The sequence below is a fragment of the Aethalodelphis obliquidens genome, unplaced genomic scaffold (genome assembly GCF_003676395.1).
Source record: "Aethalodelphis obliquidens isolate GAN/ISIS:26980383/991018 unplaced genomic scaffold, ASM367639v1 scaffold48, whole genome shotgun sequence".
Taxonomy (NCBI): domain Eukaryota; kingdom Metazoa; phylum Chordata; class Mammalia; order Artiodactyla; family Delphinidae; genus Aethalodelphis; species Aethalodelphis obliquidens.
Genome location: NW_020837992.1, coordinates 12,738,067 through 12,760,361, shown reverse-complemented (window position 1 = coordinate 12,760,361; position 22,295 = coordinate 12,738,067). Strand labels below are relative to the sequence as shown.

The following is a 22,295-nucleotide window of genomic DNA, read 5'->3' as shown; positions in this document are numbered from 1 at the left end:
TTAATGCCTATTTAAACAACAGCAATTGATAATCAGTTGTTCCACTAGGTTCCTTTTGGGCGCAAATCCTTTTGGAGTTGGGAAATAAAGGGTTCTAAAACTTTGTAACCCTATTTCTTTTGAACACAAAAAGGTTTTGAGATAAAAATCCTTTCATGGTTGATTCTGTTAATCTAATTTGCTTTTTGGGGTAACAAAAGCTCTAGACCAGGAAGTAGGGTACTTGAGATCTATTTTCAGGAATCATGCCTTATTTCTCTCTCTCTCTTTCTCTCTGTCTCTCTCTGTCTCTCTGTTCTTTACCCCAGGCCACACAAACACAGTGCATCAGTTTTTAAAATTGAATTTCCCACATCCTTTTTATTTATGGACACCTATATGGGACACATTTTCTATGTGACACTGATGCTGGAATCAGCGGATGATTGGCTATGCTAATAGGGATCAGAGTGAATGATCTAATGGGAAATTTAGAGTTCAAATGGAATTATCCCAGTTGTAATGATATTTTTCGGCTGAGGCGCCTCTCACTTTCCCTATGCATGGGTTAGTTCACTTCTTCACTGCCTCTCACATCACTCCCTTTCTTGTTATCTCCATTGGCACCACCCTCCTCCCCCTCCTGATTCACATGCCTAAACTAAATCCATAAAAATCCTCTTTTTAGGGGCTTCCTTTCTTCTGATTTTGTTGCCCCACTCTACTCAGTAGTACCATCAGGTGAAATTTCCCTAAATATCGCTTTGTATCCATCTAGTCAAACCCTTTTTGTGGTTTCCTAATTACCCCAGAATAAAATTTACACCCCTCAGTCCTCCACGAGCTGACCCTTTCATAATACTTTCAACATTTTATCTTCACCCTTTATCCACATAAAACCATGTATGGATAAGCAAAAAGGAATAAAAATGTTTCCTTTCAATACATGAAAACTGTTTACCTTAAAATAATTAGATATTCATATATTTATCCATCATTCATGTTTCCTTAATATGGATAACTGAATACTTGAACTTGCTGTTAAGGCTTCACTTCTAATTATTGATTAAAAGTAGAGAAACTGGTAGGTAATTCTTTTGTATAAATAAATATTAATAATATTAATAAAATATTACTGATGCTCCATTTTATATGTCAGAGTAGTATCAGGTAAATAATTTTTGGTGTCATATATGAGGTTTGAATTTTCTTTCTATTAAATTTCTCAAAAAGATGGATAGGTACTACACTTATCCTGTCTTCTGTCTCCAGAATTGAGTTTTTGATGGCCACTGAATGTTTTCTGTCAAGCTCCATATGTTCATTGTACCTTCAGTGAATTTCTGTTTCCTAGTGCTTCAACTCTAGCCCCTGCTCTGTTACTTTCCGTCCCTCCATAATTTACCCCAACTCCACTTCTCATACTTGAGTCACAGGGGCGTTCTGACTGCCTCCAAACTACTTCATTCTCATTCTAGTTCTGTGACTTAGCTCATAGAGTTGTTTGACTTTAATGTCCCCTACCTATATCCTCCTTATAATGCTAAGCCCCTCTCATAAAACACCTCCTTTCTGAAAATTGTTGGCTGCTTTTTTCTGGTATCCTGTAGAACTTTAATTTTTTACCACACAAGTCTGCACTTAGTCATGATCAATTTCATATGTCTAGTTGTTTTTCCCCAATCATATTACACGCACTGTGTGATACTTATTGCCCTTTTTTTAAAAAAAAATCATAATGCCTTGCACAGAGAGAAAAACACAATTGTACCCAATGGATGTGTGCTCCTTAATTGCTGAATGGACCTCAAAGTAACAGTAGCAGACTATAAGGAAAACTGGGGTCACGGACCTTATCTTTCATGTTTCCATGTTAACTTCAGTGGCTTATTTGAATCACATCAACAATTTTAGATTTCATTATGTAAGTACTTTATTTTCCTGTTATAGCACAGGACAGCATATGACTGCTTACATTTATAACCATATTTTACAACAAAATCTGATAATTACCTGGTGAAAATATTTATACAGATATTATTTTTGAAGTAGTGTTTAAACTAGTTCACCCTAATTTAGGAATTCTGTCAGGCGACTTTTGCAAAACTTTGTGAAATCGGCCAGAACAGTTTATCACTTTTAAGGTGGCACAGTGGCCACTAAATTTCCAAATGCTTGTATTGGTCAGGCTTAGGAATAAAAATCAGAATAAGTGTAGTGGTATTTATGTATATGATGTGACCTTAAACTTTTGTTTAAAACAGACTATCTTCTGTTGATTCCATTGACTGCTCCTTTATGAGGATGATTTTTGAAGCTGAAGATGAGCACAGGTGTCCTGGTTAAATTTGAGTGTATTCAGTGTAGAGCTGACATTTCTTCCATAATTACATGCTGCCACATGGAACGCAAAGGGCCAGACAAAGCCTCCTTTCCTCCTTCTATGTCTGTATGAACATGAGAAGTATTAATTTGTCTTCTGTGGTGTCAGGAAAGGGTAGATATCTGTCACTAATTAGTCTAGGTCACTAGAGAGAATTTAGCAACAAAAAAGGAAATAGTTTTCAAACTGATTGATGAAGTAAGTCCCTAATGACCAGAATTACTTCACTAAGAATGAAATTGATATTATCATAACCATATGTTCATTACATCATCATAACTCTTTTTTAACATGTGCCAGGTGACATAGGTATTGGTGAGTTTTTTTTCCATCAGTAAAGCTAAATTTATCTATTTTTATTGAAATTTCTAATACATTTTGAGTGTCTAGAAACATCTCAAATTTCAGAAGAATAGAATAATATATAATAAGTATTATTTATTACTAGGATGTGTAACCTAAATACTGTATGCAAGTGTGAGAATTGTGATCAAGTTTCGTGTGTAAATGTCTAGATAATACATTTGTACACATATATTGTAAATACTGTATACTTACTTTATCATTCTTTGTCATACTTTACCATATAATGGAATATAATAGCAAAAATTACATAGTGCCTGCTATGTGTCAGGAATTTTTTAAGTGTTTTATGTATTAGTTTAGCTAATCCACAATGACCCTATGAGTTAGATACCATTATTATTATTTTTTTACACAAAGGTAAAAACACTCATCTTGATTTTTTTTTTGAATTTTATTTTATTTTATTTTATACAGCAGGTTCTTAATAGTTATCTATTTTATACATATTAGTGTATAGATACCATTATTATCTCCATTGAAGTATAAACCAGATACCATGGATTATTTAACCATTTTGAGCCTTAGTTTTTTTATCTGTAAAATGGCAGTAATATTTCATAGGGTTATTGAGAAAAATAAGTGATGGGTCTAGAGTTAGATTCTTGGCACATAGATACTCATTAACTTCTGCCCACCTTTCTATTTCAATGAACTGACTACTAGAAAGAGATTTTGTTCCTAATTGTACATAATATGTCTTTGTATACAATATTCTGTGAGATCTTTGAGGTCATAAAGTGTCAGAAATACAGTAGGTACTCAATGAATGTTTGTTTTGTGAAAGAATGAAAGCCCAAAGAAGTTTGCCCAAGTACTGTAAATATACCAGTGTTGAAAAATATTTTAAATTATTGCTTAAGTAATTCAAATCATTACCATTGTCTGATTAATTTGTTGATGGGAATCAAATCACCTTGAAGAAAAAGGCCTTAGGTCTTGTCTTTGAGAGTTTCCTACCAGAGGCATAGCAGCAACAAATCAGACCCAATTGACCTGACTAACAGGAAATATGCGTCTTGCATATGAAGGTGATGTTGGAGATTTTCTAGTTAGGTGAGATATTTTTTTTTTTTAACATCTTTATTGGAGTATAATTGCTTTACAATGGTGTGTTAGTTTCTGCTTTATAACAAAGTGAATCAGTTATACATATACATATGTTCCCATATCTCTTCCCTCTTGCGTCTCCCTCCCTCCCACCCTCCCTATCCCACCCCTCTAGGTGGTCACAAACCACCAAGCTCATCTCCTTGTGCTATGCGGCTGCTTCCCACTAGCTATCTATTTTACATTTGGTTGTGTATATATGTCCATGCCACTCTCTCACTTTGTCACAGCTTACCCTTTCCCCTCCCCGTATCCTCAAGTCCATTCTCTAGTAGGTCTGTGTCTTTATTCCTGTCTTACCCCTAGGTTCTTCATGACCTTTTTTTTTTTTCTCTTAGATTCCATATATATGTGTTAGCACATGGTATTTATTTTTCTGTTTCTGACTTACTTCACTCTGTATGACAGACTCTAGGTCCATCTACCTCACGACAAATAACTCAATTTCATTTCTTTGTATGGCTGAGTAATATTCCATTGTATATATGTGCCACATCTTCTTTATCCATTCATCTGTTGATGGACACTTAGGTTGCTTCCATCTCCTGGCTATTGTAAATAGAGCTGCAGTGAACATACTGGTACATGACTCTTTTTGAATTCTGGTTTTCTCAGGGTATATGCCCAGTAGTGGGATTGCTGGGTCGTATGGTAGTTCTATTTGTAGTTTTTTAAGGAACCTCCATACTGTTCTCCATAGTGGCTGTATCAATTTACATTCCCACCAACAGTGCAAGAGTGTTCCCTTTTCTCCATGCCCTCTCCAGCATTTATTGTTTCTAAATTTTTTGATGATGGCCATTCTGACCGGTGTGAGATGATATCTCATTGTAGTTTTGATTTGCATTTCTCTTTTATCTTCCTTGGTCTTTGTAGTCAGAGCAATGGCTGTTTTCATGCTCTCTTATAATGCATTTTGCAACCTTAGCATTAATGCTATGTAAAGACACCTAAGTCTTAAAGTAGTATTTTTTATTCTTAGTATCCTAATTTATGTTTAACATTTTAAAATCATTGGTGATGAATTATAAAAACTCACATATTTTTCTTTCGTTATGGTTCAAATATAAAGAATGAATTAATGCCTTAATACCTAATAGAGTGCCATGTTCCCATTGCTTTGGCTAATGAACAGCAAGTTGTTATTTATGATGGTGGTGCCGATGGTTAGTGTTGGTGATGATAATGGTGATGATTGTGATGCTGAAATGAGACTGAAAACCAACTGAGAATGGATTACTTCTCCTTAAAGCCTAAAATTGGACTCTGGACTTCGATGGAGTTGAACTATGGTTCTTCAATACCTTGTCCTTGCTCCATTACAACTACTTTTTAAAAACAAGTTGATCTTTTTTCTAGGGATTAAAAGAAATCTAACAGTTGAAGTAATTATAGTGAGGTCTATTATATCCTTATTTAACGTAATCAGGTAAAGCCTGAATCATTCTGATCATCTTTATTCAACTGTTATTTGGTTGAAATCCCATTATGCTTCCCTGTGTTTGTTCATGTCCTTTCTAATTTTATTATCAGGAGAAATATTCTTTCCAGAGCAGTGGTAAATTTCTCACCTTCTGTGGGATGATGTCATCCCATCTGTATGTTGCACACAGACTCATTTCATGACCCTGAGCAGCACCCTATACCCAGGCATTATTTGAGAAATGACCTCTTAGCTCTCTACATCCTGGCTTGGGTAACTGACATTTATTTTCACTTTAATATGTGAACTACAGAGCCTACCAGTGGGATTCTCGCTGGGAGATATGCCAAACCAATTCTGGCAGACGGCATTGGAAGGCATCATGTTTAGACAGAATTCCCAAGAGCTGCCGAGTCTTTGCAGCCATCCTATGTCTAAATGAGGTAGACATGAAAAACCTTTTATTTTAGGAAGGTGGGAATAAATGTGGGTATTCAAAAAATTCCAAAGAAAAACAACTGTTCATTTTTTTCCACCTCTTCCCCTAAAGATTGTCTGCAGCATCCCCACATGTGTAGTACTCCGGCATTTCAGAATTGATGGACTCCAGATGCAGTCACAATTTGAACTTACTGGCCATGGCCAGTCTGCCCTTGGCCTCACATGTTTCTTTAGCCCTATGTTCACCAAGAAGAAACCATGGAATAATGAGTCTGTCAACCAAGTCCACTGGCTGGAAAAATCCTTTAAACATTAACTTCAAAGGCAAACGTTATTTGAAAAACACAGCGTAAACAGGAGAAAAAAGAAGGGCGATTATAAGCTGCTAGCAATTAGGCACTAATTTGGTTTGTTCCATTCTTTAGCTGCCCAGTTCAGCAGCATCATTTGTATCTCTTTCAAATGTTTGGGGATTCCTCTTAGTGAAACCAAACCACAGTTTGCAGACTGACTTATAATAAAGGTACATCATAAATATATCCAGATCTAACTGACTAACTGAATTCTCAATTTCCTTTATAGTAAAAACCCAATTGAATGGAAAGCTGACACCATGTCTGTTTGGCTCATCAGTGTATCCCTGTAAGTTAGCACACAGCCTGGAACATAATAATTGTGCAAAAAGCACATTATTGAATTAATTTATTTTTGTTAATACTCATGACATCTATTTCAAAAATTGTGGAAATGAATTTATTTCTGGCTGATTGAGTGGGGGATATGTACACTAAGTAAGTTATTTAAACTACCAGTTATAAAATAAATAAGTCACAGGTATATAATGTACAGCACAGGGAATATAGTCAATATTATAACAATTTTGTATGGTGCCTAATCTATATAAATAACTAATCACTATGTTATACACCTGAAGTTATTATAATGCTATGAGTAAATTATACTTCAATAAAATAAAAAAATAAACAGGCTTTAAAGAGAAAGAAAATGATTAAATATTTCTTTGATGGTACCTTCTTTGATGATTAATTCTTACTCTGTAGTAGTATAGATGTAAAACATATAATTGATTAGACCAGATATATCAGCATCCCAGCTACCCCAGAGAATTCTTGTATTCTTTTTGACAATGAATTTCTGATTTAATATATCATTTTCAAAAGTCTTTTTTCTGCCATAGAAGTGGAATGCAATAGGCACTTTGATATTTTCTAAGTTGAGGTCTTATGAATCCATGGGCATGAGGCAAATGATCAGTATAGCAGGATCTCCAGAGGCCGGCAGGCATAAAAATTCTCAGAGCCAAGTTACATTTTAGGAATGACCTGTATTCCATCAATGGCTTTAAGTGTCTTTCATTTACAAGTCACTGCATAACATGAAAGAGATGTTATGTACTGTGGAATATATTGGAAATGGAATAATAAGAAAGACATGGTCTCGACCTCAGCAAACTTACAATCAAACAAATAAAAAGGGAAAGAGCAACTCAAAACAGGCAGCAGTCAGGACAAGATTGGCTCCAAACCTATGTTCACTAGATAGAAAGTAGCAAAAGGCCCAGTATAGAGACTTTGCCTGAAAACAGGTTTATATTGAAGTTCCAGATGAGCAGACGGAAACCAGTAGTCAGCTAGTGGGAGCAAAGTAGCAAGGGGCCCCATAGTAACCAGTGGAGATGCAGAAACACAGCACTGGGATCAGATTCATTTTACTCTCAAAAGCGATTTACCTCCCGTGCTTTCATTACTTTTGGTTTCTCTCTTGCACTGATTGGACCAGATCTCTGATATGGGTTATCCAAAGAGCTCCTCCTCTCCAGCCAGAGCCCAAGGAGGGAGCCTGAGACCAGTGCCATCGAGGCTCCAAGGGGGCCACCATACATGCACGATCCCAGCGCGGCCTTGGCCATGGAACTCTGGCCGTGGCTGACTGCACACTGCTGCAGCTGCTGCTCCTGTTGCTGCTTGTGCAGCTGAGCTGCACGGCCAAGTTCTAAGCCAAGATCACCCTGTACTGCATGCACTGCTTTATCGTCGTCACCGTGGCCGTGGTCACCTGCCTGCTGTGTCACCGTGGCCAGATAGTGGAGAATGTGAGCATCATCAGTTGGCGCATCCAGTCCTTCAAGTGCATATACTGCATTGACTTTGAGATTAAGGGCCGCCAGAAGCTGGAGGTGGACCACCCCTGTGTCATCATCTCTAACCACCAGAGCATCCTGGGCATAGTGGTCTCATGGAGGCCCTTCCTGAATGCAGATTGCCAAGCAGGAGCCGTTCTTCATGGGATGCATGGGCCTGATCTTGTGTACCTTGGGGCATCTTCATTGCCAATGTAAATAATCAGTAAACAGTCTATAATAGGAATAGAAAAGAGTTTTATTTAAGCCAAACTGAGAACTGTAGCCCTGGAGACACAGATTCAAGAAGCACTTGAATTGTGTTCTGCCTGACCACAAAATGAGGGAGGCTTATATAGGCAAAACCCACAAAGTTGCGTAAGTTGTTTGTCAAGAATTAGGATTAGAACCAGCAAGAAGAAAGGGTGCTTGTTAAGCAAGGATTGTTTGGGGACTGAATGGTTGCATAGTTACAAGGGGAGACCTTGAGACCATAAGGTTGCAGCAGGCAACTGCTAGCAGATGTTGTTTTGAGAATAGTTGGTGGTGTCCTTGAGTTTGATACCGTTCAGAAAATTCAAGTTCTCAGTGATGCAGGAGCGTGTCTGAAACCACACCCACAATGGCCACCTGGCTCCATTTTGAGTGTTTGAACCACAGTTACTCCATTTTTATTTTTTAAATACATTCTTTAATGGTTAAAGCCCATGTACAATGCATGCTTGACAGTACATAGACAGGCTGTTCTAACTAGCATAAAGTTCAAGCCAAATCATGTATAAACTAGGATGAATTCCCCATACTTTAATTTGTGAAAATTTCTTCTGTCATCAACTAACAAAGTACCAGGACCATGATGGCACACGTGGGCTTGGGCATGGTCAGAGAGAACCTTGAAGTGTGACTCTACCCTGAGGGCATGTGGAACGACAACAGGACCTGCTGCTTTTCAAGAGAGGAGCCTTCTACCTGGTGATCTGAGTCTGGTTGCCCCTCACCTCTGTGTTATACTCTACCTTCTCCTTCTACAACCCCAAGAGGAAGCTCTTCACCTCAGGAATGGTCAAGATGAAGGTGCTGGATGCCATCCCCACCAGCAGCCACCCTGTGGCTGGATGTTCCCAAGCTCATGGACACCAGCTGCCATGAGCTTGGGAACATCCAAGTCCCAAGGACCACCTTCTCCCACATGTCCAAGATACCCCAGAAAAATGGGGCCACTGCAGGTCCTGGTGCCCAGCCAGCCCAGTAGCTAAGGCCATGGGTGGGTCAGGAGCTGAGGGAAGGACCTGGCTAGAGAATGGACAGAGGGACCCCAGCCCTGGCTGCCGAATAATACTATGTCATAGTCCTGCTTCTCTCCACCTTGCATTCAGGCCCCAGAAAGTGGAAGCCTCTTTCTGTCATTGGCCTCAGACCCAGGCCCCTGATGTCCCCTCAAAGGAGAGTGTGCCAGACCCTCACCAAGCTCTGAAGGCAAAGCCTTGCCCACTGTCATGCCTCCAAGATCCAAGAGCAGGAGCAGGCCTGGGGCGCCAGATGGGCTGACAGGGCTGGGCTGGGCTGCAAGGCCTTGGGTTGAATGGCCAGAGATGAGACCCTCTGTGGTCCTGCCTGGGCCTGTGGGGTGCAGAGTCATGCTTTGGGGGCCCAGCCACAGTCTGCATCGGTCTTTCAGGGAGAGGAGGAGCTCTGGGGGGCTGGAAGGAGCAGACCCCAGTTTTGTACAGTCTTGAAAGTGCAAAATAAATAAACAAATAATTTTTTAAAAGTAAAGGTGTGGCAGTGAGAAGCCTGCAAATCTGCTAACATCATTGACATTTCACTCTGTGTGTTTCCTTTGCAGAACCGCCCAAAGTCACTGTTATGCCCAAGAATCAGTCGTTTACAGGTGGATCTGAGGTCTCCATCATGTGTTCTGCAACAGGTTATCCCAAACCAAAGATCACCTGGACCATGAATGATATGTTTATTGTGGGTTCACACAGGTACTGGGTTTGTATCATGTTCTTTGTTTTTACTGAGTGAGAGAAGTTGGTGAAAGTTCTGGACAGTATTAATCTGACCAAATCCCTAAGGTTAAGGGAGATTTGACCCAAATCCACAGCTTTAGATTTTCTCAATAGGCCAGGAAATGTCAGTAAAATAATAAATGATGAATGTATAGAGTCTGAGGTTCTTAAGTCTCGAATTCAATAGCTGGGACTAAGTGCTTCCTAATACTTTGCTTTGCAAACATAACACTGTAACAGTTGCTTTACCTTGAATAATTGAAATGGGGATAATAAACTTTCTGTGGGTAAAGTAATGTGTAGTTTTAACCCATCTACTAGAGATTTGGTCCTGAGATTTAACAGAAGAGAGAGGGAGAGACAAAGGACAGAACAGTAGCTCTAATTAAGGTGTATGCAGACATTCTTCGTAACTCCTGCTTGCTGCTGCCATACTATCGTACACTGAGAGGTATTTTATTCTGCTGGATGCTTTTAAAAGAAAATGAATCCTCTTATGCTCAAAGAGAGTACTGAACACGAGGGGCATAAGCAATGAAGTTTCCAGCCATCGGGCTTCCATTACTCTGGGTTTGGCAGGGGGAGAAGGGCTTAGCTCTGAGCCAAATTCTATTCCTGGTCTCTTCACAGACTCACTTGAGATGTGAGGCATTGCATCTCTCAGGTTTTCATTTTGAGGAACTGTTTGGCTTAGAAGTTCACACAGAGCAAGATTGCCTGGGTGCAAATTCCACTTCTTCCCTTTACTAACCCTGACTCTGGGCAAGGTGTATAACCTCTTTGCTCATCTGTATAACAGAGATAATAGTATCTAACTCATTGGGTTGTTAGGAAGATTTAAAACATTGATAAATGTAAAGGTACTAGAGCAGCCCTGATACATGGCAAGTACTAGATATGTGGGACCTATTGTTATTATCATTATAACATTTCTGCTTATAAAATGATGATGTTAATCATTTCTGCAATCAGCACCACAAACATAACTCTAAAATATTTGAAAGGAAGGTGCTATAGTTCCTTGATACTATTATTAGAGTATTTTCAATTTTATTTTCTTTTTGTCTGTAGGTATAGGATGACCTCAGAAGGTATCTTATTTATTAAAAATGCAGTTCCCAAAGATGCAGGGATCTATGGTTGCCTGGCAAGTAATTCAGCTGGGATGGATAAACAGACTTCTACCCTCAGATACACTGGCAAGTATAATCAGTTTAAAAGGCAGTACAAATAGTATGAATATCATATCAAACAATGTAAAAGTACTTTTTTGAAAATTAATATTAGGAATGAGTTATACCCAGTTGTATAATTTATTGTTCGTTTCACACATTGATTAAAGCAAATAGTGTAACTAATTTAAGTTAAAAGTTCAGGGAGTGAATAGCTTCAGTAATCAACAGAAATCAAGGAAGCTTCCAGATTATGGAAGAGTTCCAGAATGTCCACAGAGTTCTATCCTTCCATGATTCATCTGTTCTTTGCAATATTTTACTTACAAATTAATAAATTCTGTATCCTTCCGAGTTTACCTCAACTTTCTTTTTTTTTTTTAACATCTTTATTGGAGTATAATTGCTTTAAAATGATGTGTTAGTTTCTGCTTTATAACAAAGTGAATCAGTTATACATATACATATGTTCCCATATCTCTTCCCTCTTGCGTCTCCCTCCCTTCCACCCTCCCTATCCCACCCCTCTAGGTGGTCACAAACCACCGAGCTGATCTCCCTGTGCCATGTGGCTGCTTCCCACTAGCTATGTATTTTACGTTTGGTAGTGTATACATGTCCATGCCACTCTCTCACTTTGTCCCAGCTTACCCTTCCCCCTCCCCACATCCTCAAGTCCATTCTCTAGTAGGTCTGTGTCTTTATTCCCGTCTTACCCCTAGGTTCTTCATGACATTTTTTTATTCTTAGATTCCATATATATGTGTTAGCATACAGTATTTATCTTTCTCTTTCTGACTTACTTCACTCTGTATGACAGACTCTAGGTCCATCCACCTCACTACAAATATCTCAATTTCGTTTCTTTTTATGGCTGAGTAATATTCATTGTATATATGTGCCACATCTTCTTTATCCATTCATCCAATGATGGACACTTAGGTTGGTTCCATCTCCTGGCTCTTGTAAATAGAGCTGCAATGAACATTTTGGTACATGACACTTTTTGAATTATAGTTTTCTCAAGCTATATGCCAGTATTGGGATTGCTGGGTCATATGGTAGCTCTATTTTTAGTATTTTAAGGAACCTCCATACTGTTCTCCATAGTGGCTGTATCAATTTACATTCCCACCAACAGTGCAAGAGGGTTCTCTTTTCTCCACACACTCTCCAGCATTTATTGTTTCTAGATTTTTTGATGATGGCCATTCTGACAGGTGTGAGATGATATCTCATTGTAGTTTTGATCTGCATTTCTTTAATGATTAATGATGTTGAGCATTCTTTCATGTGTTTGTTGGAAATCTGTATATCTTCTTTGGAGAAATATCTATTTAGGTCTTCTGCCCATTTTTGGATTGGGTTGTTTGTTTTTTTGTTATTGAGCTGCATGAGCTGCTTGTAAATTTTCAAGATTAATCCTTTGTCGGTTGCTTCATTTGCAAATATTTTCTCCCATTCTGAGGGTTGTCTTTTGATCTTGTTTATGGTTTCCTTTGCTGTGCAAAAGCTTCTAAGTTTCATTAGGTCCCATTTGTTTATTTTTGTTTTTATTTCCATTTCTGTAGGAGGTGGGTCAAAAAGGATCTTGCTGTGATTTATGTCATAGAGTGTTCTGCCTATGTTTTCCTCTAAGAGTTTGATAGTTTCTGGCCTTACCTTTAGGTCTTTAATCCATTTTGAGCTTATTTTTGTGTATCGTGTTAGGGAGTGATCTAATCTCATACTTTTACATGTACGTGTCCAGTTCTTCCAGCACCACTTATTGAAGAGGCTGTCTTTTCGCCACTGTGTATTCTTTCCTGCTTTATCAAAGATAAGGTGACCATATGTCTGTGGGTTTATCTCTGGGCTTTCTATCCTGTTCCATTGATCTATATTTCTGTTTTTGTGCCAGTACCATACTGTCTTGATTACTGTAGCTTTGTAGTATAGTTTGAAGTCAGGGAGCCTGATTCCTCCAGCTTCGTTTTTCGTTCTCAAGATTGCTTTGGCTATTCGGGGTCTTTTGTGTTTCCATACAAATTGTGAAATGTTTTGTTCTAGTTCTGTGAAAAATGCCAGTGGTAGTTTGATAGGGATTGCATTGAATCTGTAGATTGCTTTGGGTAGTAGAGTCATTTTCACAATGTTGATTCTTCCAATCCAAGAACATGGTATATCTGTCCATCTATTTGTATCACATTTAATTTCTTTCATCAGTGTCTTATAATTTTCTGCATGCAGGTCTTTTGTCTCCTTAGGTAGATTTATTCCTAGATATTTTATTCTTTTTGTTGCAGTGGTAAATGGGAGTGTTTTCTTCATTTCTCTTTCAGATTTTTCATCATTAATGTATAGGAATGCCAGAGATTTCTGTGCATTAATTTTGTATCCTGCTACTTTACCAAATTCATTGATTAGCTCTAGTAGTTTTCTGGTAGCATCTTTAGGACTCTCTCTGTAAAGTATCCTGTCATCTGCACACAGTGACAGCTTTACTTCTTCTTTTCCGATTTGGATTCCTTTTATTTCCTTTTCTTCTCTGCTTGCTGTGGCTAAAACTTCCAAAACTCTGTTGAATAATAGTGGTGAGAGTGGGCAACCTTGTCTTGTTCCTGATCTTAGTGGAAATGGTTTCAGTTTTTCACCATTGAAGATGATGTTGGATATGGGTTTGTCATATATGGCCTTTATTATGTTGAGGAAAGTTCCCTCTGTGCCTGCTTTCTGCAGGGTTTTTATCATAAATGGGTGTTGAATTTTGTCAAAAGCTTTCTCTGCATCTATTGAGATGATCATATGATTTTTCTCCTTCCATTTGTTAATATGGTGTATCACATTGATTTACTTGCGTATATTGAAGAATCCTTGCATTCCTGGAATAAACCCCACTTGATCATGTTGTTTGATCCTTTTAATGTGCTGTTGGATTCTGTTTGCTAGTATTTTGTTGAGAGTTTTTGCATCTATGTTCATCAACGATATTGGCCTGTAGTTTTCTTTCTTTGTGACATCTTTGGTTTTGGTATCAAGGTGATGGTGGCCTAGTAGAATGAGTTTGGGAGTGTTCCTCCCTCTGCTATATTTTGGAAGAGTTTGAGAAGGACAGGTGTTAGCTCTTCTCTAAATGTTTGATAGAATTCGCCTGTGAAGTCATCTGGTCCTGGGCTTTTGTTTGTTGGAAGATTTTTTTTTTTTTTTTTGTGGTACGCGGGCCTCTCAATGTTGTGGCTTCTCCCGTTGCGGAGCACAGGCTCCGGACGCGCAGACTCAGTGGCCATGGCTCACGGGCCCAGCTGGTCCGTGGCATGTGGGATCTTCCTGGATCGGGGCACGAACCCGTGTCCCCTGCATCGGCAGACGAACTCTCAACCACTGCGCCACCAGGGAAGCCCTTGTTGGAAGATTTTTAATCACAGTTTCGAGTTCACTGCTTGTGATTGGTCTGTTCATATTTTCTATTTCTTCCTGATCCAGTCTTGGTAGGTTGTGCATTTCTAAGAATTTGTCCATTTCTTCCAGGTTGTCCATTTTGTTGGCATAGAGTTGCTTGTAGTAAACTCTCATGATCATTTGTATTGCTGCAGTGCCAGTTGTTACTTCTCCTTTTTCATTTCTAATTCTGTTGATTTGAGTCTTCTCCCTTTTTTCTTGATGAGTCTGGCTAATGGTTTATCAATTTTGTTTATCTTCTTAAAGAACCAGCTTTTAGTTTTATTGATCTTTGCTATCGTTTCCTTCATTTCTTTTTCATTTATTTCTGATCTGACTTTTATGATTTCTTTCCTTCTGCTAAATTTCGGGTTTCTTTGTTCTTCTTTATCTAATTGCTTTAGGTGCAAGTTATGTTGTTTATTCGAGATGTTTCCTGTTTCTTAAGGTAGGATTGTATTGCTATATACTTCCCTCTTAGAAGTGCTTATGCTGCATCCCATAGGTTTTGGGTCATCGTGTCTCCATTGTCATTTGTTTCTATGTATTTTTTGATTTCCTCTTTGATTTCTTCAGTGCTCACTTCGTTTTTAAGGAGTGTATTGTTTAGCCTCCATGTGTTTATATTTTTTACAGATCTTTTCCTGTAATTGATATCTAGTCTCATAGCATTGTGGTCGGAAAAGATACTTGATAGAATTTCAATTTTCTTAAATTTACCATGGCTTGATTTGTGACCCAAGATATGATCTATCCTGGAGCATGTTCCATGAGCACTTGAGAAAAATGTGTATTCTGTTGTTTTTGGTTGGAATGTCCTATAAATATCAATTAAGTCCATCTTGTTTAATGTATCACTTAAAGCTTGTGTTTCCTTATTTATTTTCATTTTGGATAATCTGTCCATTGGTGAAAATGGGGTGTTAAAGTCCCCTACTATGAATGTGTTACTGTCGATATCCCCTTTTATGGCTGTTAGTATTTCCCTTATGTATTGAGGTGCTCCTGTGTTGAGTGCATAAATATTTACAATTGTTATATCTTCTTCTTGGATCGATCCCTGGATCATTATGTAGTGTCCTTCTTTGTCTCTTGTAATAGTCCTTATTTTAAAGTCTATTTTGTTTGATATTAGAATTGCTACTCCAGCTTTCTTTTGATTTCCATTTGCACGGAATATTTTTTTACATCCCCTCACTTTCAGTCTATATGTGTCCCTAGGTCTCAAGTGGGTCTCTTCTAGACAGCATATATATGGGTCTTGTTTCTGTATCCATTCAGCCAGTCTGTGTCTTATGGTGGGAGCATTTAATCCATTTACATTTAAGGTAATTATTGATATGTATGTTCCTATTCCCATTTTCTTAATTGTTTTGGGTTCGTTATTGTGGGTCTTTTCCTTCTCTTGTGTTTCCTGCCTAGAGAAATTCCTTTAGCATTTGTTGTAAAGCTGGTTTGGTGGTGCTGAACTCTCTCAGCTTTTGCTTCTCTGTAAAGGTTTTAATTTCTCCATCAAATCTGAATGAGATCCTTGCTGGGTACAGTAATCTTGGTTGCAGGTTTTTCATCTTCATCACTTTAAATATGTCCTGCCACTTCCTTCTCACTTGCAGAGTTTCTGCTGAAAGATCAGCTGTTAACCTTATGGGGATTCCCTTGTGTGTTTTTTGTTGTTTTTCCCTTCCTGCTTTTAATATGCTTTTTTTGTATTTAATTTTTGACAGTTTGATTAATATGTGTATTGGCGTATTTCTCCTTGGATTTATCCTGTATGGGACCCTCTGTGCTTCCTGGACTTGATTAACTATTTCCTTTCCCATATTAGGGAAGTTTTCAACTATAATCTCTTCAAATATTTTCTCAGTCCCTTTCTTTTTCTCTTCTTCTTCTGGGACCCCCTATAATTCAAATGTTGGTGCGTTTAATGTTGTTCCAGAGATCTCTGAGACTGTCCTCAGTTCTTTTCATTCTTTTTTCTTTATTCTGCTCTGCAGCAGTTATTTCCACTATTTTATCTTCCAGGTCACTTATCTGTTCTTCTGCCTCAGTCTTCTGGTGATCCCTTCTAGAGTATTTTTAATTTCATTTGTTTTGCTGTTCATCATTGCTTGCTTTCTCCTTAGTTCGTCTAGGTCCTTGTTAAATGTTTCTTGCATAATCTCTATTCTATTTCCAAGATTTTGGATCACCTTTAGTATCATTATTCTGAATTCTTTTTCAGGTAGACTGCCTATTTCCTCTTTATTTTTTGGTCTGGCGGGTTTTTACCTTGCTCCTTCATGTGCTGTGTGTTTTTCTGTCTTCTCATTTTGCTTATCTTACTGTGTTTGGGGTCTCCTTTTTGCAGGCTGCAGGTTCGTAGTTCCCGTTTTGGTGTCTGTCCCCAGTGGCTAAGGTTGGTTCAGTGGGTTGTGTAGGCTTCCTGGTGGAGGGGACTAGTGCCTGTGTTCTGGTGGATGAGGCTGGATGTTTTTTTTTCTGATGGGCAGGTCCACGTCTGGTGGTGTGTTTTGGGGTGTCTGTGGCCTTACTATGATTTTAGGCAGCCTCTGTGCTAATGGGTGGGGCTGTGTTCCTGTCTTACCAGTTGTTTGGCATAGGGTGTCCAGCACTGTAGCTTGCTGGTCGTTGAGTGAAGCTGGGCCTTGCCATTGAGATGGAGATCTCTGGGAGAGTTTTGCTATTGGATGTTACGTGGAGCTGGGAGGTCACTTGTGGACCAGTGTCCTGAAGTTGGCTCTCACCTCAGAGGCACAGCACTGACTCCTTGCTGGAGCACCAAGAGCGTTTCATCCACACGGCTCAGAATAAAAGGGAGAAAAAGTAGAAAGAAAAAATGAAAGAAAGAGGATAAAATAAAATAAAGTAAGATAAAAAAATAAAGTTATTAAAATAAAAAATAATTATTAAGAAAAAAATTTCTTTTAAAGTAAAAAAAAAAAAAAAACGAAAATTGGACGGACAGAACCCCAGGACAAATGGTGAAAGCAAAGCTGTACAGACAGTATCTCACACAGAAGCATACACATACACACTTACAAAAAGAGGAAAAGGGGAAGAAATAATATATCTTGTTCTCAGAGTCCACCTCCTCAATTTGGGATGACTCGTTGTCTGTTCATGTATTCTACAGATGCAGGGTACATCAGGTTGATTGTGGAGATTTAATATGCTGCTCCTGAGGCTGCTGGGAGAGATTTCCCTTTCTCTTCTTTGTTCATACAGCTCCCGGGGTTCAGCTTTGGATTTGGCCCCGCTTCTACATGTACGTCGCCGGAGGGCGTCTGTTCTTTGCTCAGACAGGAGGGGGTTAAAGGAGCCACTGATTCGGGGGCTCTGGCTCACTCAGGCTGGGTGGGAGGGAGGGGCACGGAGTGCGGGGTGGGCCTGCGGCAGCAGAGGCCAGCATGACGTTTGCACCAGCCTGAGGTGCGCCGTGCGTTCTCCCAGGGAAGTTGTCACTGGATCACGGGACCCTGGCAGTGGCGGGCTGCATAGGGTCCCAGGAGGGGAGGTGGGGATAGTGACCTGTGCTCGCACACAGGCTTCTTGGTGGCAGCAGCAGCGGCCTTAGTGTCTCATGCCGGTCTCTGGAGTCCGTGCTGTTAGCCATGGCTTGTGCCCGTCTCTGGAGCTCCTTTAAGCGGCACTCTTAATCCTCTCTCCTCGTGCACCAGGAAACAAAGAGGGAAGAAAAAGTCTTTTGCCTCTTCAGCAGCTGGAGACTTTTTCCCGGACTCCCTCCCGGCTAGCTGTGGTGCACGAACCCCTTCAGGCTGTGTTCATGCCGCCAACCCCAGTCCTCTCCGTACGATCCGACCGAAGCCCGAGCCTCAGCTCCCAGCCCCCGCCCAAACCGGCGGGTGAGCAGACAAGACTCTTGGGCTGGTGAGTGCCGGTCGGCACTGATCCTCTATGCGGCAATCTCTCCGCTTTGCCCTTTGCACCCCTGTTGCTGTGCTCTCCTCCGCGGCTCCGAAGCTTACCCCCTCCGCCAACCGCAGTCTGCGCCTGCGAAGGGGCTTCCTAGTGTGTGGAAACCTTTCCTCCTTCACAGCTCCCTCCCACTGCTGCAGGTCCCATCCCTATTCTTTTGTCTCTGTTTTTCCTTTTTTCTTTTGCCCTACTCAGGTACGTGGGGCGTTTCTTGCCTTTTGGGAGGTCTGAGGTCTTCTGCCAGCGTTCAGTAGGTGTTCTATAGGAGCAGTTCCACATGTAGATGTATTTCTGATGTGTCGGTGGGGAGGAAGTTGATCTGCGCATCTTACTCTTCCGCCATCTTCCTCCTCTCCACCTCAACTTTCATTTTACATTTTCCACTTATGTTCATATATATATATGAATTTATATATATATATGTATAAATATATTTATTCATATGAAACGTTATAATATTTCTGTTCTAATTATTTACAACATTTCTGTCACTTATCTAGGTATTACGTTTTGCTTTTCATCTTCAGTTTTTCCCCTCCAAACTGAAGCATTTATTGAAGATATACTTTATGACAACTTATTCTATACTATAATATTCCATAATATAGAATATAATACCTTCTAACATATAAATAGTATAATCAAATCTATTATAATACATAATCATATATTCTAATAATATGTAATATAGAATACAATATTTCCTTTTTTTTTTTTTTGTCGTTTGCGGGCCTCTCACTGTTGTGGCCTCTCCTGTTGCGGAGCACAGGCTCTGGACACGCAGGCTCAGCGGCCATGGCTCACGGGCCCTACCGCTCCGTGGCCTGTGGGATCTTCCCGGACCGGGGCACAAATCCGTGTCCCCTGCATGTGCAGGCGGACTCCCAACCACTGCGCCACCAGGGAAGCCCCAATATTTCTTTTACTTTGGTCTTTCTTAGACAAATAAAGGATAAGGGTTATGTGCTCAGTGTCATTTTGTAAACTGTGAATAATTAATGACTAGCAGTCCACCCTTTCTCTCATTTTTCTTCATCATTCATAGTAAGGTAGTAAAATTGGCAGTGGCGAGGAAGGAGTGTACAAGAGCCACAATAAAGATTGAGAATTGATGCAAGAGGGAAGAGATATGGGAACATATGTGTATGTATAACTGATTCACTTTGTTATAAAGCAGAAACTAACACACCATTGTAAAGCAATTATACTCCAATAAAGATGTTAAAAAAAAGATTGAGAATTGTAGATGGTGTGTATAGATGAAGGAGGTAAGAAAAATGTCACAAATACTGGACCTAAAAGCCTGGGAAGAAGTCTCATTTATAGAAATGAGGAAGGCACATGATGAATAAGTTTAGAAGGGAAGATGGGCTCAGATTTAGAGATGACAATTAAAAACGTTCATAGAACAGCCATGTGGAGAGGGAACCAACAGTTGGGAATGGGGATTGAAACAGATTCTCCATTGCAGAAATGAATTTGGGTTCATTCACAAAGAAACCAAAATATTCCACCCATTTATTTAACTTAGTAATCACCCAAATTATGTAAAATGCTGTGCTAGAGACTGTGGAATGTAGAATAAAAAACGTATGTCATGAGGTCCTTACTTTTCACGAGTGTGAATAATGGGAGTGGATATATGTAAATAAATATAAGGCAGACACATAAGTGCAAAAGTAGAAGGTTGGTGGAGGGGAAGATTAATTCTGACTGGGGAATTTGCAAACACTTCTTAAAGGAGATAGAATTTAAGCTCAGCCTGGAAGAATGAGTGGGATTTGAAAAGTTGTGGCAAAGGGCATTTCAGGCAGAGGAAAAAACTTTAGCAAAAGCAGGAAGATGGGAGGGAATGGGGCATGTTTTGGACTACCAGTGGAGCTCCATACCTTGTGATAAGTAAGGAGGTGTAATGGAGCGTGAAGTTCAAAAGAAAGCCACGCACCAGTTTATGATTTTTGAAAGCCGAACTAGGGAATTATGAAATGCAATCACCAAAGTTTTCTAGCCAAGGAGTAACATGATCTTTGAGAAATTAACTCTTGGCTTTGTTTAAAACTACCTCAGTTGAAGTTAGGAAGTCCTAAAATGTTCAGTTAAGAGAAAAATATGTGCATGAACTAAAGCATTAGGCAAAGGCGTGAATCAGAGCTAAGGAAAGAAACTTAGAGAATGTCTGTATTTGACATCAAAGGGAAAAATAGAGTTAAAAGTGGGAGACTCTACTTTTTATAGATGCAAATTTTAGCCTTAGACTACAATTGTCTCTCTGTAGATAGACATGAATATCCTTAAAGTCATGTAGAAAATGTGCATCGATTAATTGAAATGTGCATCACCTAGAAAATGTGCATCAATTAATTTCCTAAAGTTTTGGACACTGTTTCATCAGAATTATTTTTTCCTAATATTCTTTTGGCCTTAGAGATGATCTTTTCATCACACACATCTGTGTGCATATACATCATAAGAGTTTATTTCTGTTTGTAAAAACTGAGATAGCCACAAGCACGTAAATAATAATATATTTTTTTTTATTATTGGTTCATTTAGTAAACAGAAACAAGATGTAAGTGGCATTGTGCAAGACGTTAATTATTTGCATGTTTATTGTTTTCAGAAGCCCCGAAGTTGATCGTAATTCAGAGTGAGCTCTTGGTTGCCCTTGGGGATACAACAGTTATGGAATGTAAAACGTCTGGTGTTCCTCCACCTCAGGTTAAATGGTTCAAAGGTACATTTCTTAAGTATGTTCATGTCTGGTTCATTTAGTATTGTTTTCTCTTTTAGATAAAGATAATTTGTTAAAAATTTGTTTTGGTGTGTGACTTAGCAGCTCCATAAAATGTGCTTATGGTCTCACTAGAGACGATAGTCAAAATTCTGCACTCTGAATTTCAGCATTTGACATCTGGTGTGGATTATAGGACTGTGAAAATCAAAGCAGGAAAACTTCGCCTGTGCTAATCCAGCTGAACGTTCTCTTTATTAGTTTAGGATTGTTTCCTGTAGAAAATTGTCCAAGAATACTCAGTTAATGTTTACAATAGCTTCACTTATTTCAGTTCACTTTGCTTAGGCTCTCACAATTAGGAAGTTTTCTAGATTCTCCAGGACACTTTCTATAAAGAGCTCAAATAAAGACATACCTCGAAAATTACAGCTGAATGACATTTGACTGAAAGACAAACGTATTTTATGGTCAGCTTCATCATGCATGGTAGCTGTTTATATCAAGTATAGAAATTATCTGCCTCTATTTGTGATATAAAGCTTCTACCTCTGTGATTCTGTAATAAAATAACAGTAATGTGCTGCTTGTCCTTGGTGAGAATGCCCTTGGGTCCTGGTCTCCGCTCAAATGCTGACAGTAGATATCTGTCTAAAATGTCTTGCTTCTGTTTTTCTCTTAGTTTTTCCAATCTATGAGAAAGAAAAATCCCCATAAACAGCCTAAGAGGGAGGTTGCTAGGATTATTGAGATGCTGTTTGCAAAATACTCTTTAATCTTCAGATGAAAAATGCTATATAGTACAAAGCACTATTGTTATGATTCTGTTTGTTAAATCACAGACATTCCCATAGCAACAGGTTGATGTCATAATTACAAAGTTGTGAATTCACCTCGGGTTCAAACTCTTAGGGAACACGAGGTGAAAAGGAAAGGCTTTATTTAGAAAACAAATACTTTTCAATAATACAAATCAAAAAAAGGGAGGGAAACTAGGAGATAACGTCATTTTCATAGTTTTCCATGTTAAATGATTTTGTCTTCATGTTTTCTCTGAAAAGAAGGCATTTCTCGATTTGCTTCTTAATTAGGTTTCAGTCAACAACAACTAATTTTCCTTATTTGAAAAACTTAAATCTTTAACTTACAAATGAAGTAGATAAAAGTTTGAAACTCACATCTTAATTA

At 38.9% G+C, this 22,295-nt stretch overlaps 1 protein-coding gene and 1 pseudogene across 1 annotated transcript in view; both read left to right on the top strand.

Moving 5' to 3' along the window:
- The window catches only part of HMCN1 (hemicentin 1), a 525,244-nt gene that overhangs the window by 217,459 nt on the left and 285,490 nt on the right, over positions 1–22,295 (top strand). Inside the window, exons 12-14 of the mRNA XM_027083004.1 lie at positions 9,686–9,827; positions 10,923–11,050; positions 20,997–21,110. Of these exons, the coding sequence (XP_026938805.1) occupies positions 9,686–9,827; positions 10,923–11,050; positions 20,997–21,110 (384 nt within the window). The remainder of the gene's footprint in view (positions 1–9,685; positions 9,828–10,922; positions 11,051–20,996; positions 21,111–22,295) is intronic.
- LOC113607370 (1-acyl-sn-glycerol-3-phosphate acyltransferase beta-like) lies at positions 7,628–9,091 on the top strand (annotated as a pseudogene).